Below are 27,615 nucleotides of genomic sequence, written 5' to 3'. Positions count from 1 at the left end.
GGTGCCCCTTCGCCGTCTGCGCTTGTGTTGTGGGTGGGGATCGCTCACGAAAACAACCGATGAGTGTTTTTTAAACCAAAAATGCGGTTTGAATGCGTGCATCTCTAGTTGTAGGTGTGTTATTCCTCAGACCCTTATAAACCACGACTTTGTAAGTTTTCTTGGTGTGGAATGGTTAAACTTACCAGTGGAAATATTAAAATATTCAAGAAAAAAAGAATTAACGACCTAAATGTCTTATGATTCCAAGTTGGATAAACTTCAAATGATTCTTTCATTCCTTTATGAATAATGAGCTTAAGACTGATTTATTTATTTTCTTACAGTGGCTCTCAGACAGGAAGAAAAGAGCTTTACAGAAGAAAGATGTGGGTGAGTTTTCCCATCACAAGGTCCTCAGGAATACTCAGCTACACATACACAACATGCAGGTCCAGAGGGAGATGCTTTACTAACTGATACAAGGAAGTTATGCATAGCTCATATTTGAAAAACTACAGAATTAAAGCTACAAATAGTTACTTCAACTTCCTGTATGGCTTTATATGAACAGAGTATTAGCAACGTTGTTTTAAGTTTCAGACATTAAATATTGGGATTGCAGATTGTACAGAAATATGATGGATGAATTCTGTGTATAGCTTATGATAAAGTCCAACTATAAACTCCTTTATGGTATTATGCTAATCTTAGAGTGCAGAGACAGCATCATTTACGCTAAACTTGTTATACAAAATAAAAATGGCTATTTACATACCATAGGAAGTGTTGTACAAGAAAGTCAATGAACCAAAAAATGCATGGAATTGACAGCAGGATGGAATACATTATACAACATCTCAATTGTGTAAAGTGTGTGATAAATATTTGCTACTATGTTATATAATAGTTTGTTACATAGTTACCTCAGAATAGACATTTATTTTGCATGGAAGTAGCCTACTTCACAGGGTTAACAGAGTGTATTAATCTGCTTATAATGTGTTAATTATACTTAAAAGATCTTTATACTGTAAAAGATCTGAAATGATATTCCTTATATTCAGTTAACTTAGAAGAAACTTAAGGAAAATCTACTGAAAGGACAATTGGTTTTGTTTTAGCCAAACCAGGACAACATGCTTCCATAAGAAACCATTACAGTTTTTTGGACTGATACAATTATGCTACCTTTACAATTTTTTTTTTCTTCTTTATAGATATCCGTAGAAGAATTGAACTTATTCAAGACTTTGAAATGCCCACGGTTAGCACAAAGATTAAGGTATCAAGAGATGGACAGTATATTATGGCAGTTGGTGAGTTAACAAAGTGTCTCTCTGTAGCAGAGGCCAAAAGTGCTAGAAAATCTTGACTGCAGAATTAATATTTCAGGTAGAATTGATAAGAGTTCAGTTTAAAATGTGGCATTGAACAGAGTTTTGGAAGCTTACTCTTCAGATGTGATAGAGTGGCTGTCTTGGTAGTAGTATTGTGAAACACTACTTTTTAGAATACAGATATTCTTAGAATCATGGAATCATAGAATGGTTTGGGTTGGAAGGGAAGATCATCTAGTCCACCCTCCTGCGACCAGGGATTTATAATACAATTAAAACCCAAACTGTTTATAATACAGTTAAAAACTGAGTTCTTAATTATTTTTATTGTATATTCATAAATTTGCTTTAAGTAACTTCTGAACATCATTGTTTGAGTATTGTTTTAAAGGATGGAGGATAATGCTATGTTTTGTAAGTGTCAAAGCAGGATCCAAACATGAATACTTCACTAGGCGTTAATGGCATAAGGAGACTTGATCTTTCAGACTTACTGGAAGGTATTATTAAATTCTGTATGATGTATCTGGTAATCAGAAGAATGTACATACAAGTAGGATGCTTCCAGGCACCAAAGACAAAAACCAGGCCGTAAGGTTATATTTTTAAAAGACATATTTTTCCAGTTACAGAGACTTTGGTAAGATCAGAATACTTATAGTTGAACTGCAGTAAAGCCTGTATATGTAGACATTATATTTTAAAAAAATGCTTTAATGATATCTTTTTGTTTAAATTTTTTGTTAAATTATTCTTTCAGGAACTTACAAGCCAAGGATCCGCTGTTTTGATACCTATCAGTTATCCCAGAAATTTGAAAGATGCTTAGATTCTGAAGGTTAGTATAAGCTATGGCTGTCAGTACAAGGTATCTTTCATATGTAAGTCAGGTTGGACTCAAGTAGAAATTTCCCTCCCTGTACTGAGGGGACAGAACGTACTTTCGGGGAATGTTAGAATCTACAGTAAAACACTACCTAGTCTTTATCCCTGTATTTTTCCCTTTTCCTCCTCCTTCGAAGTTCTTTCCTCTCTTGGGAACAGTGTGAGGAATGTAAGATTTACCTTGGGCCACTAAGCACAGAGCTGAGAGAGTGAATGTGGCTGAAGGCTGCACTCTGTTTGGGGAACACAACACGGGCTCGATGGCTGGGTAGTTGTCAGATCTCCCTTTTTTTTTCCCTTTCTGTGAAGCAGTGAGGTAGGAGAAAACACTGTGGTTGCACTGTCGTTACTGAAGTGAATTCTCACTGGTTTTTTGTTTGTTTTCTTGGAAACAAGGTACTTAGGGATAGATGGTAGCATGGCCAAAGCCGTAATTACACCTTGTTTGCTACTAATTTGGAAGGAGAACAACTATGGTGAGGCAAACAAGGAGCCATCTAGACAATGGGAAGGGGAGAATGTGCTGGCAGTTAAACTAGGGGAGGAGGTCAGAACTGCTGTGGCTCTGAGTTGTAGGGTGCATAGATTTGGGGAATGATGTTTGGGTGTTTGGTTTGGCTTTTGTTAGAAGACTGATGGCTGAAAACTGGGATACAGGGATGACCAAAACAACGAGGGAATGAGCATAGAGTGGCAGAAGTCCTAAATCATTATGGAAGAAAGAGACTGTGATGTGTGTACGAGTGATGTGAAAAATAGAAATTGAGAACTACTGACTTAGGTCAGGAAAAGGGAAGTAGAGCATGGTGGTGTTTCTTTACCCTGTGCCTCAAGACTACAAGGAGTCATGTAGGGTGAAGGGATGAAGGGACAGTGATACAACATAGTAAGAAGGGAGGTAGTAGGAGCAAGGGTTCAGACAGGCTGGGGAGAGGAAAGTATGGCAAGAGTGAGACCTGCCTTAAAAGAGTAGGAGTCATTGTAATAGTAAATGCTTGCTGGTAATTAGAGCTTAAAGGAATTTTTTTTGAACTGACATCTTGCTAGAGTGCAAAAGTATGTTTAATTTGAAATGTAGCATAGAGTCACTTCAGGTAACTTTAAATGAGCTACCTCATTTAAATAGAACCAATTTAGCTGTAGCAGCTACTCCCTAACGTTTACAACCCAGCTAATGTAAGACTAGGCAAAGTTCAATACATGGCAGTGTTTAGCATGGATAGTAGCTTTCAAATTAGTGATTTTTTTTTTTTGAGCCTTAAAACTTTTTCTGTGGAAGTGCTGACCCCTTAGAAGGGTTGCATGTGCAGGTTTGTGCATAGTATGTCTGAACTCCTGTCATTTTTTATAATCTCTGATGGATTACCAAAGGTCAGTGGACTACACACTTGCTGAAAACCATTTGATTAGACCTTCCCCACGCCAATAAATACATGATTGAGCATTGTCTTGAGGAAAGTGTCAAGTATACAAGAACGATAAAAGATTACAAGATGCTTCATATGTTTCTAAAGTTTGAGAGAACTGCTTACTATTTTGCAAATAAAGTTATATAATTAAAGATTTTTATCACAATGCCTGCATTATGCATTGACACCTGTGGGGAATACTTATATGACTAAAGGTTAGCATGAGTGTAAATGTTTTCAGGATTTATGCCAATGTTTGCAAATAAGTTTGCTTATTTAGTTGACTTAAAATTCTCTTGCTCTCTCCTCTAGTGGTTACGTTTGAGATTTTATCAGATGATTACTCAAAGGTATGTTTAATGTTTTCAATGTATAAATGAAAAAATTGTTTAATGTATATATTAAAATGCATTTTCATATATAGTAAAGGCCAGTCAATCAACACAACTTTTGGAACAGAAAAGTTTGGATTTTTTTAAAAAAAGCAAACAGGATAAACAGTTTTTGCACCTTCAAAATGTTGTTTGTTTTCTTTGTCTCTTTGTATTATAATTTGCCTTACCACTTTTAAAGTCTTTTGTCTGTGGTAGAGAAAAACTTCAAATAATGAGCTATCCTATAAACAAAATAATGTGAAAAGTGGAATTAGTTATTCTTTCTGGGATAATATTTAGTCACAATCCTTTGTGACAAGTGATACACAGATACACCGTTTTTGACAGGTGGGATAGCTATAGGTAAGTTAATAGCCTGATTTGTCAGCATTGTTGTAGCCATGATGATTATAAGCATATGAATGAAGCAAAAATTGTGGAGAGAAGTTTGTTGTTTTGTTTTTTTTTTAAGAAGTACTGTACCTGGAGGAAACAAGTGAGTTCTTAGGACCGTCAGCCCTTTTTCAGGCCCAATACAGTTACCACTTCTAATTCTGTTTAACAGGACTGTTAAACAGTTCTAGAAAACTGGCTCTTTTCTTCAGCTGCAGCAGTTGGTGTAATAAAAGATGTTGCCTCTTTCTGTAAACTTTGCTTTACTGATTCATCAAGGGGTTATATTCCAAATTAAATGCAAAGTTTAAGCATATAATTTTGCTAATTTCATTAGGACAAAAAACTTTTTTGTGTGTGTTTATTTTAATAGTTTTTTTTTCTGAGAAGAGACCTTAGCATTTCTGCTACAGGCTTGTTTTAATAAATATTTCTATTTGATCAGAGACATCATCATCTAGCCTTCTAGCTTTATTATTTCTGAAATTTTTCTTGAGATTTCCAGGAATGTGCATGAATTCAAGTAACAGAAGGCAGCAACTGATACAGTACAGTAGCCTCCCACTTGTCTGTCTGTGGGAGAATGTTTCTGGTTGTACAGATGAGCAGTTACTTGGGAGACTGAGGAACACATTGTGTTTGCAAATATGTTTCTGACTAGTTACAAACAGTAAGGCTTGTGTGTGTTTTCAACTGGAATTGGTACTATATTTCAGACTAAAGCCCTACTTTCACAACTTAATAGAACCTTATTTTCAATTTTATTTTCGTAAAAATTACTAAATCATTAGAAAGAAAACTAGTTTCAGGTAGCTGTCATAATGTTTTGAACATGTTAGAAAGAGGGAACAATATTTGAGAAATTACACTTGAAATGCTTAGAATCATAAAAATATCGATTGGAAGGGGACCTTCAGACGTATATGATGCTTGAACAGGACTGTCAAAAACTGCAAGCGTGGTGGTACCACAAGTTCGCTGAATAAATTGTTGCAGTGCTGCACTACCTCGATGTAAAGAATTTTTCCTTCCTGTCCAAGCTGCCCAGGGAAATTTGAAATTTTCACTCTTGCTAGTGCAAAGAGTTTGACTGTCATTTTTGTAATTGCAGTTCAGTTGCTGGCCACTATTAGGTTGTCCTGCGGGCTGCTCTTTGCCTGACTAAACAAGCTAAGATTCTTCCAACCTTTCTTTGTACATTTTGTGTTCTGCCCCTGGTCTGTCTTGGTAGCCTCCTTGATGCTCTCAATGTCCCTCTTGAATTGGGAGGCCCAACACTAGGCTCACTGCCTCATCCGTTAGTAGTGGAGGGGAAATAGCTTCTCTCCAGTCTGCTCCCGCTGTCCTTGTAAGGTTGCCTTTTGAGCCTTATTTGCATTTTCACAGTGAGAGCACGCTGTTGGCTTTCGTTCATACTGGTATCCATAAAGCCAGTTACACTTCTGTGCTCTCCTAGGTTTTAAACTTAGAAGTTTTAGACTTGGACTGTTTCAGACTTAAGAGAGGATGATAGCTTTTTTCCCACAGCCTTTTGCAAAAAGACACATATTTCTGCTTAGTATTTTTGCCAGACACCTGTGGCTATGCTTTTGCCACCCTGAGATTGTAGTTTTCTGGTGGTGACCAAAATTAATCATGTTTGTCTTTCCTTCATACTAAAGTGAGTTATATCCGCTGCTAATGAAAGAGGACACAAATATCTTCAAGTCCAATATCATAGAAATTTATCTTAAAATAGAAAATTATTAAAGGTAAGGCAGTCATTAGCAGAATACTTGGTTGCTTTTGGCAACTATCAAAAACTTTCTAAAATCTTTTTGGAGGTAGAAGTGAGTGAGAATGAAATTCACTTTCCTCATTGAAAGCAAACTGCATCTTCTCTCTTCCTGGTAACAGGTTTTTGATAGCTTACTTGTAGTGGACTAAGAGACTGTGATACTTATATTTTAAAATATGGTTTACTTTTGTGTTCTTCTCATAGTTTGTGTAGCTTCTGTGCTGCATGAAGATGCAGACATTTACAATGGTGATAGAGAAAAGATTTGATCTGGGCATTGTTTCAAACAGAGAAGTAAAGAGCTTTGCTTGTTGTAAACCTCCAGTTAAAAGCATAAAGGCATTAGGCACACAAAGGATTGATTGGGATGTATATGAAAAACATCATTGTGTTACATCAACTGTGCAGCTGCATCTGTAATCTCATATGAAATTGTAGTTACACTTCTGAAAGATGATACTCTACTTGGTCTTGGACCAAGATGAGCAAGTTCATGAATAAAAGTTGAAATGCTGGGGTTTCTGATGTCAGAAAAAGCACAAGTAAGGGGGGACTTGATGATAAATAGGCATGAGGTACTAGCCCAGGTCAGTACTTTCTCTGTCTCACGAGGGAAGAATATACAGATATATAAAGATGACAGGTTAGATGTGTAAATAAAGACAATATATTCAAAATAACTTTTGTACCTCACCTTTCCTGAGCTTGTCATCCTTATTTGTGTTGCTAGCAATGTAGTCCAGCAGTAGGAAATTTAAAATCTTGATTATCTACTGCTTCTAGAAGATGCATGGACTATACATATTCTAAACTAAACTAGCACTTTTCTAATCTGAGCTAAATAGGGATGAGGCTCAGAGTCCAGACTTAGCCTGTGGTTATCGGTATTATTGCATGCATCGTGGCATGAGTTTAGGCCAGGCCAACTGTTTCTCTGTCACAGAGTGTGTGGGCACAGTTTGAGATACAGCATGAGTGTAACGGATGGTGTGGATGATACTGTCTCTGTTTGGAGTGGGAAGAATTCCCTCATATGGATAGGAGTTGTGCCATGTTAACTTGCCATCAGGACTATAGGGGCAGGTTCTGACCTATTTTATTTACTAGTATAGATCTAGTAATGCCTCCCTGTGGGCTTTTCCGGGACTGAGATGTTTGTCTAAGTTTCAGAAAGAAACGGTGTGCTTATTCACTTGGCAAAAAAACCCAAAAAAAAAGTGCAAAGGTCGTTGATGCAATTTATTGGAACACTTGTCATGCATCAGGATGTATAGTTCATGTGCTTAGTACCTATGAACATACTGGTGTCTGCATGGCATTGTACCTGGAAGAAATGATTAACTCTGGTGTCTGAAAGAAGTACAGATGTTAATTTTGGTGCAGGGTTAACACTGAGGTGACTGTACTGCTTCTGGTTGCGGAGTCACTTTCAGGGTATCACATGTACTCTTGTGAATATACATTTAATCTTTACTAATAAAGCTCTTTGCTGTGGCTAGTGAGAATGATGAAGCACTAGTTGATTCTGTCTTTTTAACAGAAATGATTTGAATGAGTTGTGATAAACCTGTGTGAGCTTGAAAAAAAATCACTGGAGTTTGTGATGTAAGACAAGTTGAGGAGATTGTAATCTGCTTCTGTATATTTCAGTGCTCTCTATTTTATTTTCAGATTGTCTTCTTGCAGTGTGACAGGTTTGTGGAGTTTCATTCGCAACACGGCCATTACTACAGGACAAGAATACCAAAATTTGGTAGAGACTTCTCTTATCACTATCCGTCATGTGACCTGTATTTTGTAGGAGCAAGGTATTGATTAAGTGGATTATTTTGTTTCACTTTTGTTAGCAGTGTTTTCCAAGGGTAAAATGAATGTTAAAATACCAGAAAAGTTAAAAATTAGAAGAAGTGGCAATTCCTTACAAGTTAATAAGGGAGACTGTTTTTGAAGAGTGGGAAGACTAAGATTAATTCAGTTTCCTGTACTGTTTTAAGACTTTTTTTTTTGATTCTTGAACCAGGTACATTGTATATTGCAAATTTGTTATAAAAATTGCAATTCAATGTACTGTTTTAAAAAGGTAATAGCATCTAAGCAAGGAAAATTAAATAACTTTTTCAATCCTGGTTGGTATTTTGTTGCTGTTAAAGTGTGAGTCAAATCACATAAAATAATTAATTGGGTTTGTGAGAAGACATGGTAAAGATAAAGTGAATTCTTTAGGGTTTCGAGCAAAATAAGTAGCAATTCAAGATGTAATATAAATCATAGGAAATTAAAGAATTTTAAGAAAGGAATTAAGGCATCTTTTCCCTGGAAAAAGAATAATTGGTAGGATACTGCAATGCACATTTTCCTCTGTTTTTAACAGTGAAGGAGAGATGTGTCTTATGTTTCAGAATGTGAAGTCTGAAAATTGTATATTTAGTAAAATTAGGCTGTCAGCAAGAACCTTTATAACTCTTCCTAACTTATAACAGTATTTTTCGGTATTTGTAAGAGAAAGGAGTAATTTTGGATTTTTCCTTTGTAGTTCTGAAGTATACAGGCTAAATCTGGAACAAGGAAGGTTTCTCAACTCGCTGCAAACTGATGCTTCGTAAGTTACCTTGCATGACGTCTATCTGTCTTCTTTCCACCAGGTGGAAGCAAACTACTAGCATGCTCGCCCTGAGTAGTGTATCTGAATACTGCCTAAACGAGTTGTAGAGTTGAAAAGGAACATATGCTGAGTCTGAGCCTCATTTTATTTTATGTTCTGTAATTCTTTGTTCTAGTTTTTGTGTTTTAATTGAGTTTTCTTTTGTGGATATTTTAAAATTGCTTAATATAGACTTGTAATAGGTATTATATAACTTGATCTTAAGAGCATTTCATTAAAACTTTGCCATTATTGCTCAATTTAGCCATCATATAGAGATCTACCCACAGGGTATGTACTTTCCCAGACATGTCTTTGTCCTTCTGCTCTTGGAGTAGCCCAAAGAGAATTTTTGTATCTCCAGCATGCGTCTGATTCTTTTGAAAACCCTACCAGAGCAGGAGCTGGTTGTCTTCTTTTATGTGGGGAGAAGCAGATGAGAAGAGACTTGACTAGATAAAGTAGCTAGTTGGTGGGCAACAGCTGGCGCTCAGTGGATAGGATAGCTTAATGGACGAAGCAATATTTGGGAAGGCACAATACAGAAACTCAGCGGCAGGAAAAAAAAGGGGGAAATCCTGGAGCAGGAGAGCTAAAGGTGTAGGGTAAAATCTGAATTAGAGAGATGAGACTTGAAGTTGTGAGAAGGTTGTGAGGTGGGGGAGTTGGATGAGTTATAGAAGTAGAGGTAGAGGGCTTTGAATGGAAGAAATTGGAAAGCGCTGGGATGAGTGGTGTAAAGAGAAATATTTGTACTTATGAAGAATTGTTGGAGAAATACAGGGCTCTTGGGTACCCTGTTAGAGAAATAGGATACTTGGGTGAGGGGAAGGAAGGCAGACCATTCATCAAAATATGTTGGAGATGTAAGCTTCAAAACGTAAGTAATCTGGAAGACTCTTTGACATAATTTAATTGTTTAAGAATATAGCGGAACAGAGCGATATGGCATGACTTGGTGGTGTGTATGGGCAGAGAAATGCAGAATCATTCAGATTGGAGCCCAGCCTCCTGCTCAAAGCATGGTCACACTGAGTTCAGATGAATTTTCCCAGGAGGTCTTGAAAACTCCAAGGATGGAAATTCCGCAACCTCTATGGGCAACCCATTCCAGTCCTTAATTTTCTGCATAGCGTAAAAATATTATCCTTACATCCAGTTGGAATATTACCTGTTTCAAGTAATCAGCATTGTCTCTGATGGCTCTAGATTCTTGGTGAGCTCCTCTTAAGTATGGGAAGCTGCTATTAGGTGGCCATCCATCCCTCCCTCCAGCTTTTGCTTTTCCAGGCTGAGCCATAGTGTACATGATCAGAAATCTTTCTAATTGTTCATGTGTTAAATTATTCTGAGGTCATTAAACTTGCTCCTTTTTGTGTTTTAGAGAGAGTAATGTCTGTGATATAAATCCTGTACACTTCTTGTTTGCTATGGGGACAGCTGAGGTAAGTATTTGCATTCCTTTTATAAAAAGGGCAGTAGTATTCGTTTCTTATTTTATATTAGTTTGCATAAGGATAAGAAGAAATCATGACGAACCTAATTAATTAATTTGATCTCATTTGCTATGTTAAGTGTAGATCTGTTAAACAAGATGACTTTTTCAAGCTTAGTGCAGGTACAACTTCTGAGCTACCTTGCTTGCCGAGATGCCTGAGATTTTGCAGAAGGGAGAGAAAATAATGTTATCTTCCTTTATAGTATAGCCATCTGTAGAAATTAGGTAGCAAGTGTGCCCTGTTAATCTTCGGAAATTTAGTGTTAATGATTTTGATTCAGATCATGTTTTTAAAAAATATAAATGAAATGTGTGGAGTTTGTCTGCTTTTATTAGAACAGCTCATGTCAACCTGGGAAGTTTGATTAATTATTCATGGATTAAATAATTCATAATTTTATTTAGACATTTTCAGAATACCAGACATCTATTGCATAAGCTTGAAATGTATTTTCTAAACTGTTTAGGGTAAAGTGGAATGCTGGGATCCTAGAACTAGACATCGAGTTGGGCTGTTGGACTGTGCTTTAAGCAGTGTGACAGCAGACACAGAGTGAGTAAAGGCTACCTTTTTCAAGTGTGTTCTTCTATTTTTTTCAGTTTTGCTTTTAGAAACAGATCCCACTTTGCATTAAAATGACCTGCCCATGGTCTTCTCTTCTGATTGCTAGCATGAGTAAAGGGTTTTCTTAGTCATAAAGGAGTCTCTTAGTTATTGATCTGAGTAGTAGTGGATAATTTCCTATACAACCACAAGTTGTGAATGTAAACAATGAAGCTTTTTGAAGTGGTATTTGTGAGTGATATCTGTAAATTATTTGACGCTAAGTATCTTAGCTATTTTTAACACTTAAATTATTTGCAGCTTTTATTAAAAGAATGTCTAACTGTAAGCATTGTGCTTTGCAGGATAGATGGTTTACCATCCATTTCAGCACTAAAATTTGATGGAGCTTTGAATATGGCTGTTGGAACATCTACTGGGCAGGTAGACTTAACTTCATCTACAACAGTTCTTAGGAGATCCTGTTCTTGCAATTGCCAATCTAGGTCTTATCATACATTGAGTGCACTTACTGTCATGTTAATATATATTAATATAAGTATTTATAAGAGCATAAATTACATGTATAGAGTAATACTCAAACTGTAAATTAATTTTGTCGAATGGTCTTGCTCTTCAGAATACTGTAGGGACCACTTAAAATCATCATAACCTACATGCTATAAAACTTCAAATTCTGCAGTTTTCTTATGGCTTAAGAGTCAAGTATGCGGGGAAGTTACTTCTTTTTGAGACTCTTATCAGTACCATCTCAGTGCAACATACGTGCTCTTCCTTATGTGGACGGTGGCTAAAGAAGCAGGAGTGATTGTCCTTCAACTACTGTTTTTACTGTCTTATCTTTCTGTAAGGGATCATTTCAATTCATTTAGTCATTGTTGCCATCATATTTGTAAAGTGGAGTATGGGGATTTTTTTCTGCCTTCATCAGTCTTTCCAGAGGTTTTGAAAACTGTAGCTTGTTCAAGAGCAGATACGTAAGTAAGAGTTGTATTTGTGATAATGTTAGTATACGTCAGGCAAATTTTATTGGAGATTCTGTTTTCTACTAAACAAACTGATTGTATTTTTTCCCCCAAAATTAGTATTCGCGCTTCATGTGTGAAAGATGTAGGGTCTTTCTCAAGTTCCATATGAAACATTGGAGATAAAAATGCAGGTTTCTGGAAAACAGGGCCTGTACTCCCTACTTTCCTTAACATAAAAAAATTACATTCTGTCATATTTTACTGAGTGAAAGTGATACTCGCTGAATGTAGAAGGGATTCTGAAAGTTTAAATCTTGGTAAGAACAGTGCAAGAATCTGAAAGTGAAATGTTAGTAAGAAATACTAAGAGCCTTGAAAATCGTTCATTTTTTCAATAGAAACTAGAAAGACTTTGGAAAGATGGTGAGCTCTTAAATTTGTTCTTATTTTTTCTAGACTGAAGTACACAGAGATTAAAATATATTGCCAGAGTAAACTGGGCTTACTTAATAAGCTGTTTTCAGAATTTAAAATTATTTCTTTTATATAAATCTTGTCCGTATATTTAAGTAAAAAATCTCAAGTTTAGTTATATCTTTAGTGAAGATCTGGTGTATGTGGCTTCCTCTTGATCTTCCAATACTGTAAATTTAATCTTTCTCTTATTCTTCAAGGTTTTATTATATGATCTCCGGTCCAGTAATCCATTAATAGTCAAAGATCACCACTATGGGCTGCCTATTAAGTCAATTCAGTTTCAGCGTCAGTTGGATTTAATTATCTCTGCAGATTCTCGAATCATAAAAATGTGGAACAAAGATACGGTAAGTGTTTTTATGTTGCTGCATTCAGATTTTTAAATTCTTACTTTCTTTTTTTCATGCAGCTTGAATAATAAAGCTGAAATTCGGTGTAGGAAGTTGGGTTTTTAATGTGTCCTAATTTACATAGCATTTTGTCCTGTCTGACTGAATAAACCAAAATCTGGGAAGTTATTCAACAGCCTGTCAGGTATAAAGATAGAGTCTTAGGTTTGTTTTTTTTAGCTGTTTGTACATGTCTGCCTAAGATACTTGTTTCGGTAGAAGGATTTAAACATAAAAAGTAGTATCTTAGCCATTGCCCCGGTTTGTGTATTTCTCAGTGTGCTTGAACACATCCGGTTACGATTTTTCATCAGGAAAAACATGGTCATTCCGATTCACTACTCAAAGAAGGGCTAACTTCAAAGGTAGATCAGTTACTTTATGACTATTAAAATCAGGTGTTGCGTATTTTCACAGAAACCTATTTGGATATTGAAGCAGATACTATGCGTAGATCGAAATAGAAATCTGATTATACTGTATTAATGGATTATATTGCAGAGGGCAATGTCTTTATCTCTGCCTTTTGCACCTCTAAGTGGAATTGAAATCTCTAATTTTTGTAACACTTTCATTATATTATGCTGTTCTTATCTTTCCATCAATGAAGCTTGCACAAAATATGTTACCCTATGGGTTCATAGCAATACTGCGGTAACTTGGTTCGGTTTGATGGGCTATCTTTAGTCATTGTATTCCTTCTAAAAAAACATGCTCCATCTATTCTTTTCTAGCTTTAGACTGAAACATTGTCAAGAGCAGTTGTAGTAGTTTAGAGGCACTTTTTTCTGACTATTTCAGGTGGTCATTTCTCTATTGTTATGCTTCTTCATGAACTTTCAACAGCCTCTTTTATTTTTTTCTGCCATTGCAAGCAGTTTTTTTTGTAAGCTCCTCTGCAGTTACTTTTTTATTGTTTAAAAGAGCAAATAAATTATTGGTTATTATTTAAAACATCTGCAGTAGCCTTTCTCCATTTTTCCTAGGTGTATATATATTTCCCTCATTGAGAATGAAACACTGTAAGGTTTGTCAGGTGGCCTCTGCAGTGGGAAAAGGGAGGATTTCTTACTGCTGGAAGGCAAAGATAGCTTTGGACTCTTTCCTAGAGTTATGTTCCAGCTGGCTCCACCTCTCCCAGATGTTGGTTCCTGACTATCTCTGGCTGGGACCCAACTGCAGAGGCAGACTGCGGGGTGGAGAGCATATGGCTTTGATACCAGAATAGCCCCATGCCGAGACGTGCCTTGGGGTGGGGAGCAGGAGGCTTTTGTCTGCTAAGACCGGGGTGGGGGAGGACTCTTATTAATCATCGGGGAGAGACCAGAGGTGGGTGGGGTAACAGCATATAACTGGGAGGGAAAGGAAGGGCCCAGAAAGGTAGGTGGGATTGCTGCAGGGGAAGAAAAAAGAGGAATAGCATCAAAATTTGCTCTGTTCCTGTCCCTCGTTTAGAACCGTGTAGACATGTGCTCTCATGCTGTAGGCTCTGTGGCCCAGTTCTTAGAGACTTCTCCTTTACTGGCTGTCTTGTGTGTTGGCTTATAAAAGCACCTGTATTTTTGTCTGGGTTTTACAGACTCTGTTCCAATTCTTATTTTTTTTGAGAACATTGTTTCCTGCTTTTACCTCTTTCTTAAATAACCTTTATAAATTCACTTCTCATCTAAGCTAGATACAACTGGATGCTTTTACTATTTTTATATTTAGACCTCTTTAATACTGAGTTTATAAATTATAAATAGAGTGCTGAACTATATTTAATTTCATGTAGACATGACCAGAATGGAAGAACCAAGCTCCAGAATCAAATTCCTCTCCCAGTCCATCATTTCAGCTAATGATACTCACCAAAATAAAATTATTTAAATCTACCACATTCACAGTTTAACAAAATGAGGGTTACACTGACCATGTGCCAGGAACTTAGGAACCTCATCCCTTCTTTCACATAAAATAAAGTAAATCTGACACACATTTTCAACACAGAAGTGTGAGCTGAGAAATTAGAGTTGCAACTGTATATTGCTGTGTCTTCAGTGACCAGGAGGCTACACTTCGTTGTAAGAGATCGAAGACAATATTGAATTCCTTGTGTTATGTTCAGATACTTTAATAACATTTTATTGTTCTGCAAAATCTGTTCCATCTTTATTCTGTCATATTTCTTAGCTTCTATAATGGCTATTCTTAATGTTTAGATTTACTAAATTTAATTAATTCTTTTGAGTTCTTTATAACATATTTTCTTCCTGCAATTTCAGGGAAAAATATTTACTTCAATGGAGCCAGAATATGATATCAATGATCTCTGTCTGTATCCAAATTCAGGTATGTTAGATATATTAATGTCTTATTAAGTTCAAAAGGGAAAGCTTGTGTTAAGCTGTGGTCTTTTTTTTTTTTTTTTCTGTTTAGGTGATACAAATTAGTCTACTTTCCTCCTTATGACAGAGCTAGGAAAAAATGGTTACTTGTCAGTATCATTGTTTCCTCTGCATCTGTATTAAATCGGAGCCACTTTGCAGTTAGAAGCTGCTGTGCTGTCAATTGAGTGATTGACCTCTTTAGCTCTTTCAAATATCTGAAGTGTTTCATTTCATAAGAATAGGAATTTTGGCCTTTTGTCTCTGCAACTGGCCTTAATTTTCCTTGCTTGATCTGGGTTGCTTAGTTCTTAACTATGTGACACCTAGTATCTTTTTAGAAAGCAGTACTGAAAAAGATGAAATAAAAATTAGGGCCACTAGGATGGCACAGGGCAGAGTTCTTGATCCAGAGAATGTCTGTGTTGCAAACTCTGCTATTATCTTAATTTTGGAGAGAGGTAGCAGCAAAGACAGAACGACTTGGACTTTGATTCGTACTAGCAGCAAATTCAAGATTGTAGATAAGTGAGTTTGAGATTTCTAACAAGTTAAAACTTATCTTGTTATTTCTGCCAACTTCAGTTAAGAATGTGTCTTTTTTTTTTTTTGTGAGATGAGCACTTAAATACTGATCCCTGCTGAGATGGTGGGCATTTTTGACCTGATGCAGCAGCAAAACTTAATGGTCTGCAGGACCTTACTGATGAAAATATTAACTCACTTCCATGCTGCTAAGGTTTATCTGACTCTGAAACAGCATGGTGTTTCACTGCTTAGGAATTGGGCTAGGTTTCTCTGAGTCCTCAAAAAGACACTGATACCATTTTTATTTGTGTTCCATGTATTTGTTTTTCCCAGATCAAAGTGCCAGAAATAATGTGAGCAAAGAATTGAAGCCTGTGGAAACAGGGACATTATGGCATGGCACTGAGGGTAGATCTCGTGTGCCCTGGTTGTATGTATGAGTTCATTTGGGTGTATTTGAGAATAACTGTGTGGTGACTGTGGACTGTGCAACATGGAGGTGAACAAACCTGATCTTCTCTCATCCATAGTGACCACAGAGAGAGGTCATTGAAGTGAATGATCTTTAGCATTTTATCCAGGTTTCACCCATGATGAGCTTATTGATTTGATCCAACAGAGAGCTTAGGAGTGAATTAACATTCATGCAGCATTGATAATGAAGAGCTCATGACAGGCAGTGAAGCAGAACTTATTTGACAATGTAGAATCTTAGTGTAATTTAGGTTGGAAGGGGCCTCTGGGGGTCATATTATTTCCTGCTCAAAGCAGGGTCAGTCTTGAAGTTAAATCCAACTTCAAAGTCTGATCAGCTTACTCGGGTCATAACCAGTCAAGTTTGAATATCTGCAGGGATGGACATTACTCAACTATGGATGTTCTCTGGCCTCTGTGGTATGTAGACATGCCTAAAGTGCTTTTGCAGAAATTATTTTCATGAGACTGTGCAGGAAGAATCTTGTAGCACAAAGAACTGAATGCACATATCTCCATAATGTTGCCTACAGGACATTACTTTTTCACGTGTCTGTGACCTAGATGAGTGATTTAGGCTGTGCATTCCAGTCCTGTGTCCCATGTATCCTCCTTAAGTCAGTTCTGTTTTTCTTATTGTTCTTCCTTTGACCATGTCTGTAGAGGAGCAGGTTGATGTCTTTTGGTAAGAACTGTTGTGGGATGAAAACTAGGCTGTATTTTATAATCATATGGAGACAGAGGGGGAAAAACTAGAACATGTTGCGGTGGAAATTAAGAGATTTAAGGTAGGAGGTGGTGCATTGCTTATTTGTCATAAATACTGTTCCTCCAGAATTTGAGATTCCTAGCCACCACCTCATTCTCATTCAGAATTTAAAGAATCATAACAATTGAACGTCTGAAAATAATGAAGTACTTTCAGTAATATGAGCTTGCAGTTGTGGAAAGCTGGAAATATAATGTCTTTTAACTACCAATATAGCTATGGCTCTGTGCTCTCATTGATGCCCCAGTATTCTCAGAGCACCGCTGGATGTTCATGAAGCCAGCGTGGCACAGGAAACCCAAGAGGTTTTTGCCTAGCTTGTGTTTTAACACTTCAGGTGAACTGGCTGCTCAGGAAGCCCATACCCTAATCTCACCTGTATGAAATAATATTAATGCTGCATTGTCACAATTATATAAGAAAAAAAATTTTAAAAAAAGGGAGAAGTGAAGCTACATTGTAACATTAAACATTCTGAAATAGTGACTACATCAGTGGACAAGGGAAGAGCTATGGATGTCATGTATCTGGATTTCTGTAAGGCCTTTGACACGATCCCCCACAACATCTCGAAATTGGAGAGAGATGGATTTGGTGGGTGGACTGTTCAGTGGATGAGGAATTGCTTGGGTGATCGCATCCGGAGGGTAGTGATCAATGACTCAATGTCCAGATGGAGATCAGTGAGAAGTGGTGTCCCTCAGGGGTCCATTTTGGGACCAGTACTCTTAAATATCTTCATTAATGACATAGACAGTGAGATCAAGTGCACCCTCGGCAAGTTTGCAGATGACACCAAGCTGAATGGTGCAGTTGACACATGCAAGGGACGGGATGCCATCCAGAGGGACCTGGGCAAGCTCGAGAAGTGGGCCTGTGTGAACCTCAGGAGGCTCAACAAGGCCAGGTGCAAGGTCCTGCACCTGGGTTGAGGCAACCCCCGGTATTAATACAGGCTGGGGCATGAAGGCATTGAGAGCAGCCCTGCGGAGAAGGACTCGGGGGTGCTGCTGGATGAAGAGCTGGACATTACCCAGCCATGTGCACTCACAGCCCAGAAAGCCAACCGTATCCTGGGCTGCATCCAAAGCAGCATGACCAGCAGGTCGAGGGAGGGGATTCTCCCCCTCTACTCCACTCTGGTGAGACCTCACTCGCAGTACTGCCTTCAGCTCTGGGGCCCCCAACACAAGGAGGACATGGACCTGTTGGAGTGAGTCCAGAGGAGGCCATGAAGATGATCTGAGTACTGGAGCACCTCTCCTATGAAGACAGGCTGGGATTGTTGGGATTGTTCAGCCTGGAGAAGAGAAGGCTTTGGGGAGAGCTTAGAGCAGCCTTCCAGTACCTAAAGGGGCCTACAAGAAAACTGGGGAAGGACATTTTACAAGGGCATGTCATGCTAGGACAAGGGGTAATGGTTTAACTAAAAGAGGGTAGATTTAGACTAGATAATAGGAAGAAATTCTTCACTGTGAGTGCTGAGGCACTGGCGCAGGTTGCCCAGAGAAGCCGTGGGTGCCCCATCTCTGGAAACATCATGGACAGGTTGGACAGGGCTCTGAGCAACCTGCTCTAGTTGAAAATGTCCTTGTTCGTTGCAGGGATATTGGACTAGATGACCTTTAAAAGTCTCTTCCAACCCAAACCATTCTATGATTCTGTCATTTGTGGTGGACTGCGGATCAGTATAATGTGAATTATTCTTTTTCAGTAGTTTTGTGGGAGTTTTGTTGTAGTTGGGATTTTTTTAATTAAATTATTTTACCAACCAACTTCGTTAAACTACCTTTCATGGGAAGCAAACCCTTGTGTGTCTCTGACCAGACTACATGATGACAAACTTTAGTGGATCTCTTAAACTAATTATGAATCTCTTTTCTCTGGTTACACATGCATGATGGGGCTAGGGGAAAAAAGGATTACCACTTACTGAGTAGCCTTGACTTAGCTTCACTTAAGTTGTAGAATGTAAATGAAACTTAACAGTGTATACCAATCTGTGCCTTATTTGTTTCAATTATTGTAAAAAAAAAAAAAGTTAAAAATTTGCGTTTGCTAAAACTGCTTCTCCCATTTACTACCACTTCATACTTCTCTTTTCATTCCTTTAAATTGATGATACTATACTGCAGACCACTTTCCAACAATGGTCTTATCTTTTTTTCAGAGAAGAGGTTTTAATTTCTCATTTATTTCCCCTTTACAGTGATCAAACTAGGCTGCTGTGTAGTTTGTTAGGGTGTGGTGTCTCTTGCCATAAAAATTGATTACAACTAACAAGCTGAAACAATGAAAATGTGTGGAGTAGACTTCTCCTTTCTCAAGAGTTGTTCCTTTTTTTTTATTCTTTTATTTCCCCCATAGTATATGCCCATGTACTGTTCTGAAGTCTGTTTTTCCCTCCTTTAATTATTGATGGAAGACTCTCAAAGAGGAGGTTTTCCCTTTACTGTCGTCTTTGAAGCACCTGTAGAATTATTTTCTGTCCTTTTATCTCTAATGATTCATATTCAGTCAATGGAGAAATGCTTTGTCTCCTGAAATAGTAGTGAGCATGCTGATATGTTAAAGGAGCATGTAATCTATATGCTATACTATAGTACATTGCGTGTGTGTGCATATATATATGCATATACTATAAATTCTTGCCTTTTCTTTAAATTGCCTGCAAACCTTTCCAGGTATGGGTTTTAGCCTCAGATTGCTGACTAAGCTTTCACAAATTTCTTGCTTTGCCAGGAAAGCAGGCCTCCTTTTTTCTGGCATTATAAGTCCAGCTGCATTGTGTAGTTTTAATAAAAGGATTAAGTAGGAAGGATTACTCCACCCTTGTTAATTGCGTTCCTCTAGTTGGGTGTAAATTATATTTCTACCCTCAGGGTGTGTAGTAATTGACCCAATTATTCATATTCTCAGTGGCATATGTTACAGTACTTTTATATCAGAATGTTATCTAACTTGATTGCTCTTTTCTTCTTCATATTCCATCTCTTGTATTACCTGGAGATCATCTACGTTGGAAAGACAAAACTGAGATAAATGTAAAAGTATATGCCAAATGTCCTCATTACTCTCTTATGTAGAAGGAAATGGAGTGTGTTTCTCATTTTGAACTTACATGAAGTCTTGTGGCAGTTGGAGGTTTTCCATGGATTTTAATATTTCTACGATAGTGTTTTATATTCAGAGTATTTACAACCCTTATTCCTGGTGTTTCTTAGGTATATTCAGATATTTCAAATTTTACATTTGCCCCGGTTGGCTAATATCACTAATACTACTGCATTTGAAGCCTCAGTATCCTGTGTCTCATCTTGTGTTGAGAAGCTACTGTTGTGTTGGTTTCCTAAGATGAAATATGAATACAGATGTAAACCATGTTGTAATTTATGACCTTGTTTAGACTGTAGGTGTGTGTTTGAAAACAAAAAACTAAAACCCCTTGTATTAATAACACAAGTCCATGCCCAAGGTAGGTTTTAAGTGCAATACTAACTGGTTTTGTTCTAAACAGTGTTATGGAATGAACTATTTGTTATGAAAATTGGCAGCCCGCAGTTGTCAGGACTTAGTGTTGCGTAAAGTGGTGCTGAACAGTTAAGATAGAGGACAAAAAGGGATAAATATGTAGGAAACAATTAATTGTGCTGCTGCCAGACCCTTGTTTTCTTAGCATTTGACGCAACAATTATAGGTCCCAATTAGCTGTTCCATTGCAGGTCAAGAATATGTACTGTGTGAGCTACAGGTACTGTGAACCCCTCCTCCCCAACCCATGAATTTTTTTTCTACAAATCCTCAGGCTGCCATTCTAATTTATTTTTTTGTTTGGGTGCCAGCGATTTTTCCATTTCTTCCATTTCTTTTCCTGGAAAGGTATTTTAAGTCCTATGTACAAATCTGCTTCATGAGAATTGAATGCCTCGAGTATATATATGTTTTAGAAAAAAGCAGTGTTATTCTCTTGTGACCAATATTTTTAAATGTGGAAATCTCTTTTTAGGAATGCTAATGACTGCCAATGAAGCCCCTAAAATGAATATCTATTATATACCAGTAAGTAATACAAATTGTTGCTGATAACTGCTCTTTTAAAACTCAGTTGTTTGCTGCCATTCAGGTATTCATGTTGGAAGATTACTTCTGCAAATTCATGTCTACATTCTCTGACTTTTCATGATAAACTTGAGCTAACCATAATTTATTAATGTAACATAATGAATTACTAAAAAACCAGCCTGTAATTTGCCTTTTGCTATCAGTTCCAAAACTGGCTAGTGACAATAGGAAACTCAAGTGGAGCTTTGCTGGAAAAAGTAGATTTTTGATAGCTGATCAGAAAAGAATTCCTAAATAGGGACTATGTAGCTTACTTTCAAGATAATAATTTTGCTTTGTTGTGAAATATTTCATCACTGTCTTTAGGATATGGTATACAGTGACATGCTCATGGCAGTAAATATTCTTCTCTGTTCTGACAAGGAAATGTTATTGTGTGGCTCCCTAGTATGGCTCTTGGATGTAGCTTCTGCTCGATGCTGTACTTGAATTGCAGCTTTTTGTGTGAAAAACTCTCCACTTGAAAGACTTAACTGTAGGTTAACTATATGTTATATCTCTGCGGATTGGTTTTAGGGAAGCTTAACAGCAAGCCTTCTTGTGTTAGGGAATGGTACAGAAAACTACACCTGTATTTCACTCTTGTTTTGTTTTTGATTCTACAGTGCATTCACTAGGGGTTTTTTGGCCTGGTAGGTGACAAGTAGTAGGATATATATGTGAATGTTATATGCAGAATAGCTGACTAGACTCTAAAAGCACATGCACCACTTCTTAAGTAATTTTATTCACATTCTGGACAAACTATAAAATTTGTTAATTTTGAAAGATATCTGTAGCTGGTTTTTTAAATCAACCAAGAAGTCTTCATTCAGATAATAAAATTTAAATTAATTTAAATAATAATTTTCTTTAGTTTATTTCTGGGTCATGTCATCCCATCATGCCCTGCCCCCCTGGCATGATCTTGATTACATTTAGGATAGAGATTCATAAGTTTACATTTTTCTTTGTGGAATAGACACTGTATACCTGTTGTATGTACCTGTCTAAACACAGCAGTGTACCCCTCTAAACAATTCTATGGTCTGGTTAAATTTACTTGTATTATTAGATTTTTGCATTTAAAGAAAGGTTCTTTGCGTGTCATTTATGTCAGGTTGTTCTTTAGATGTAAATTACCTATTTCTCCAATTCGGCTCTAACCAACTTATGTTTTGTTAACTGGAGCTGTTCCATGCTTTTCATAGCAAAGGGTGGGGGGCTAACAAATATTTTTGTATTTAAGGCAAAGCATTAACTGTAGTTAGAAGCTGAACACTTTGTTTCTATTTGCTTTGTCCTTTGTAAGGTTTAGAGAGCAGCTCTCCAAGCATTTTATTTTTTTTTAATCTATAGTCTTTTTAATTAATGGATTGGGGAAGACAAACTGTCATATTTTCAAAGTCTGAGTTTTTTAAACTTGAATGGACTAGTTACTCAATTTAAGTAATTCAGGTGGAAAAAGCATTCCTTCTGTCACTAAGGCTAAGGTTCAGCTTCTCTCTGAAAATTGTGCACTGTCTTGTTTGGTTTTTTTATGCAGGTGTGCATGATAGATGAACTTTACAGCTATAGTACATTAGAGGTGCATATCCAACATTGCCACTTAGCCAAAAAATTATTTCATTGTCTTGATTGTCACCAGCAATGAACGTTCGTTAGAACTTGTTCTAGCCAGTATTAGTTTGAGTATTCTTGCACATATTGTAAATCAAAATGAAAAAGACTTTTTACTCTCTCGAAAATCTCACTCTTGTAGAATCCTCTTTGAATACTGATCTCATGTTTCTGAAGTCAGATAAGTAATTTTTAGCTAAGAAATATGAGTAGTCTATATTAGATCTCAGATCATACTTGACAGACGTTATTGCAAACCTAAATATTGGACTAATACTATCTAGTATTTTTGCAGCATGCAGGCTAGTCCAATGAAAATTAACACAAGTCTTTCCTTAAACTATCTTCCTTTGTCACAATTCTCTGATTATTGGTACCTGAGTCTGCCTGTACTTGTTTGGATCATACCTTTTTGTGTTTTACATTCACAGTGACATGTGAGCATGCAAATGGACCCAAATGATGAATGTTAAAGCATAAATCCAAATATGCGTTCTATTTTGGAAACATTGTTGTGTGTAAGAAAATTTAAAATTTGTTTCAAAGGCTACTGCCCAGATTAAATTTGCTTTTTGAGTAAGTTAAACTTCTCCAGTTCGCATTGATGGCTTTGAGTTTGAAGGCTGCTGAAGATATCTTAAATACTGGTGTGACTTTTTTTTTTAGTCAACAATTTATAGTTCATTTCAAAACATGGAATACTTAAGTTAAATGTAGTGAGAAATTACTTTGAAATAGAGACAGAAGTCTCATACTAGTAACTGGCGTTTTGACCCTGTCTGCCTTTTCATGGGCAAGACTGAAGGGACTGGCACAGATAGTATTGTGCAATTCAAGGGTTTCTTACTGCATTTCCTAAAAATCAAGTGTGTAGCTCACTAAATCTGTTTTGGTTGACTTTTTTTTTTTTTAATCTCCTTTTTAAATTAAGAAAATACAAAATGGAGAAGTTGTGTCAGCTTTAAGCTGCTCCAGGGCATTTGTTATTAAGGAAAACCCAATGTTATTAACGTATTTGTGTTACTGTTTTATTCCTTGATCTTTTGGCCTAGTTATTTGAGCTCAGAGATGCACACCTGTCCTTTGGTTTGTGTGTCAGTAGATTATTAAGACATGGGTTTTTTCCATCCTTGGAACACTGAGTAATTTCCTTGCACAGGCAAAGATGAGTTTAGTTGCATGTGTCTTTAGAGCAAAACTTTAAAGAACTAGTGATTTGCTGTATTACCATATCTCTCTTCACTGTCTTGTTTTCTGACTTTTTCTAAGGACTAGGAGTCAGTGTTTTCTCAATGAATAGCTTAATTTTCCATTTGTTTATTTACTTTGAGATAGACATAAATACTACTTAAAATGTGTCCTCTGTTTTTGAGATGTTGACAAGAACTGAGTTATAATTCTTGAATTCCAAAACAGAATAAATGCCTGGGGGAAAAGCTACTACTATGAAGGACAGTTGTGTTTCAGAGCTCTTGGAAGTACTTCTGTGTAAATAGAATCCATTCGATGGCCTTAGCACCTCATTGCCCTCTAGTGCTAGTAATTATTCTCTTTTTTAAGTCTTCATTGGAACAGCTATAAGGAGTTGCCATGACTAAATCTCAGATGTATGGTGCTGTTCTCTAGCCCTCCAGTTTACAACATAAGAATAAAAAAATCAGAAGAGATGCACAGAAGCTGGAGTCTTACAAAGCAGGAGTGCATATGTACACAGATGGGTGCAGACAGACCCAGCATCCTCTGTCCTTGATTGAAGTTGGCCAGACAGTGTAGGACTGTGCCCAGCCTAATATACCCTGCCTCTCAGCAGGTTTTATTAGTGTGGGCACAGTGGTGTGCTAACACAGCTACATGACTTGTGAACTAGAGCTGGCTTGTGTCCGGCCAGCTTGGAGTACGGTCTGACTGAGCTCATGTCTGACTGAATTATCTGTGTACATGTGCCCATTCTCTCCATTGTTAATGCCAAAGCTAAATTTCCATTGCAAAACCGAAAAATGACTGTCTCGAACTTCAGGATTATAAAACAGTTGACAACGGGTATCATAGTATTGTCTGTAAATGAAATGGCATGCATCAGCTTTTCCTGCAGAATTTTCGACATGATAGGTATGACATTTGAGACTAGGAATGTCTGAAAGAACTATGAGGTTTTAAAAAAAAAAAAAAAAATCACCACAGTTGTTTCTTTTGTGTGCAAAGCTGTTAGAGGGAAAAGAATGTGATTTTTGGTTTACTAGGAAGGACAGGCAGATTTACTTTCAAATGACAAGAAGATGCCTTACGCAGGTACACAGTGCAGAGGGTGAGTAAAAGCCAACTGAATCTGACTGTTAAAATGAAATGTTTGTTTTACATAGGTAACATCTTGAGCTTAGAGACTTTATTTTTGTTTTATTTTGTTGGGCTTTAATGAGGGCAAGTACCTCTGACTGCAATTGGGCTGTTTGCCAATAGTTTAATAGTTAACTTGCAGTTTATGCAAACATTTGGAACCTACTTCTTGCCAACTGGCTTCCTGGTATATCACTTTGATGTGTGCCTCGGGAAGGTTGAAATGAAAGTTGTGTGTGCCTTGGGATACTTTTCAGACTACTGACTCAGAAATGTAAGTTGAGTCAATAGTGTAACCAGGCCTTGGCCAAAGAAGTGAAGAGACGAAAAAACTCCACCGGCACATGGAGGTCCACTGGCCTGTGATCTAAGATGAGCCAGGTTCTCTGAATTTTAATTGAGGCTGTCAGCTTCCATGACATACAATGTTCTCTTTTCAGGTTGTACAGAAAACGCCCTGCATGTTACCTCGTGGATACTCTGGGTGGAAGGCAAGGGGCATAAGTGTTACTTACTCGGTTTATTACTGGTTATGTGAACATGTCTGATCTTAGCACAGACATTTCAAATCAGTCCCGTCTCCTTTACTGGACCTGAAACTTTGGGCTACATAGACATACTGAAACTGAAACTTACTCTGTTCATTAGGCTGGTAAAAGGAGAGAGCAATTAAGCGTGTAATTAATTGAGTGTAATATTCTGTGTTCTGGATTTTTTTTTTTTTACTTTCCTGCAGTCTTGGCAGAAAACTCCCTGTTGAGGCTAGCAGCAATGTACTTTTGGTGTAGAAAAGATATTAAGCTCTTTAAGAAAAAATAAATCCTGGAGCGTCTCTGGCTTCTTTTCAGGTGGTTTTGGAAAATCATTTGATATTCTAGCACTCTCCTAGTTCAGGGTTGTTGGAGTTATAAACTGGAAATGTTTCAAGGGCAAGTATTTCTTGCCTACTCAATGATTCAGTTTCTCCAAGAATATCTTTATAATAGGTCTGTTTCTAATACAATATATGTTTTGGATATGTGGATCTCTTTATTGCTAGAAATACTTATGAATTTTGTCCTCTTCAAATTGGGTGGCTTTTCAACTAAACCAGCCATTCCTGGTACTTCTTTACTTTCCTACATGCTATTTTAAATTATTTCATTTCTCCTTTTTTTTTAGGTCCTCTACTTGCCTGGCTTAATTACCTTTTATGACCATCTTTTTGTTTTGAATATGCCTCAAAAATGCTCATTCTTAAAAAAACGAAGTTTTTTTTCCTTAGATTTAGGAAAAGAAATATAGAAAAACTGTAGAAAAAGCTACTTTTTCCTTAGTAGTTAACCCTGAGATAACATAGTCACAGATTAAGATACCAGATTCTACTAGCTTACATGTTTTTGTTTGATGCACTGGATATTTGATGAAACAACTCTGCGGAGGTAACTTGTACTAAAGGAAATACAAGTGAAGGCAGTTTTTTAATACCTTAGTTCACCTGTTTTATTTCTTCCTTTATATTAGTTCAAAACAGTTCTGGATTGTAAATTAAGGATGAACATCCTTTGGTTTGCTTGTAGGCTTCCAGGTTAGTTGCTTCTGAACCCTCTTGTGACTGAATTGACTGAAGAGTTGTGTTCAGTTCACTCAGACAGAAAAAGCATTTTTCTGAAATAGGTTAGTATTTTCTGTCAGTCTGGTGACAGAGTGCTCTCACTAGTTCTGTGCAAGGGGTTATGATCATCAGTTATCTATCCTTACAGACTGTTATTTTTTACTTTAAAAAGTAAAGTGCGAGGTTGCTCGTGTTGCACAGTCCACACTTACCTCTGTGGTCATAGCCTTTCAGAACAATTTTATCACTCTACGACTTACTCGTCCTTTCATTATTTCGGGATCTACTGGTTGTCTTTTTTTCTCTCTTGGGTCTTTATATGGTGGAGATGCAATTAGAGAAAAACACCTATCCACACCTTGTACTTCACACCCTTAAGACCAATGTTCTGTATAGTTGGCTGTTGTTCAAATGGTTTATGGGTGCTGTTAAGAGAATTTTTTCTTTCTATCCTGAAACAATGTGTAGTGTAGAAAAATGTTTTATTCCCTTTGAAAAAATGTTGTAAAATAAAAATACAGTAGTTATGATCTAGAATGGGAAATGTTGGTCTTAACCTTAGTTTGCTCATTTTTTGAGAACTGTGAAGTGACTGGAAAGCAGGGTTGTTATGAAGTAGCGTATTAGAGTTGTGCTTTGGGGCTGCCAAGTGTTAAAAAACTTTCCCTTGATAAAAAGACACTTGAGTGCATCTTTGGCCTTCAAGCTAATTCTGAGTTTTGGTGTATCAATCTTTTAGAACTGTGTTTTCCATCCAGAACAGGCTAATACTTTAAACAGAAAATTGTGGAAATGGTATAAAAAGAATGTCTAGTGAATGATACATTACCTAGTGCACAGTATTTACAAGCATAGGAAAAAAGTTGTTTATCTTCACAGGCAGAAATGTGAGCTTCCTACTTTTAACCTAAACACTTTCAAACTGAAAAATAACACGCTGGGCTTATTCCCAACAAAGGATATCCTCCATTTCCCATGCACTGGCAGAGAGATACTGTACAACTTATCCCACATACATAGAAGGAAAACGCCAACGTGCAATAATCCGGAAACGATTTCTAATCTTCCTGTAAAACTTCTTTTAGGTGTTTTTTGGTGCTGATGATGTCGTAGTTCAACATCATGTATAGGTTA

General features: G+C 37.0%; 1 protein-coding gene across 1 annotated transcript in view; it reads left to right on the top strand.

Annotated features, from left to right (window-relative positions):
- Positions 1–326: 326 nt before the first annotated feature.
- Positions 327–27,615, top strand: part of NOL10 (nucleolar protein 10) — a gene marked incomplete at its 5' end in the record, with an annotated part of 52,433 nt that continues 25,144 nt past the window's right edge. The window contains 12 exons of the mRNA XM_009699949.1: positions 327–372; positions 1,200–1,298; positions 2,080–2,157; positions 3,926–3,963; positions 7,829–7,965; positions 8,691–8,756; positions 10,183–10,243; positions 10,764–10,849; positions 11,206–11,284; positions 12,504–12,653; positions 14,960–15,026; positions 20,839–20,891. Of these exons, the coding sequence (XP_009698251.1) occupies positions 327–372; positions 1,200–1,298; positions 2,080–2,157; positions 3,926–3,963; positions 7,829–7,965; positions 8,691–8,756; positions 10,183–10,243; positions 10,764–10,849; positions 11,206–11,284; positions 12,504–12,653; positions 14,960–15,026; positions 20,839–20,891 (960 nt within the window). The remainder of the gene's footprint in view (positions 373–1,199; positions 1,299–2,079; positions 2,158–3,925; positions 3,964–7,828; positions 7,966–8,690; positions 8,757–10,182; positions 10,244–10,763; positions 10,850–11,205; positions 11,285–12,503; positions 12,654–14,959; positions 15,027–20,838; positions 20,892–27,615) is intronic.

Source organism: Cariama cristata, unplaced genomic scaffold (genome assembly GCF_000690535.1).
Source record: "Cariama cristata isolate BGI_N322 unplaced genomic scaffold, ASM69053v1 scaffold11345, whole genome shotgun sequence".
In the NCBI taxonomy this organism is placed as follows: domain Eukaryota; kingdom Metazoa; phylum Chordata; class Aves; order Cariamiformes; family Cariamidae; genus Cariama; species Cariama cristata.
Note: the sequence above shows the minus strand (reverse complement) of the source record. Positions and strands in the feature narration are given on the sequence as shown.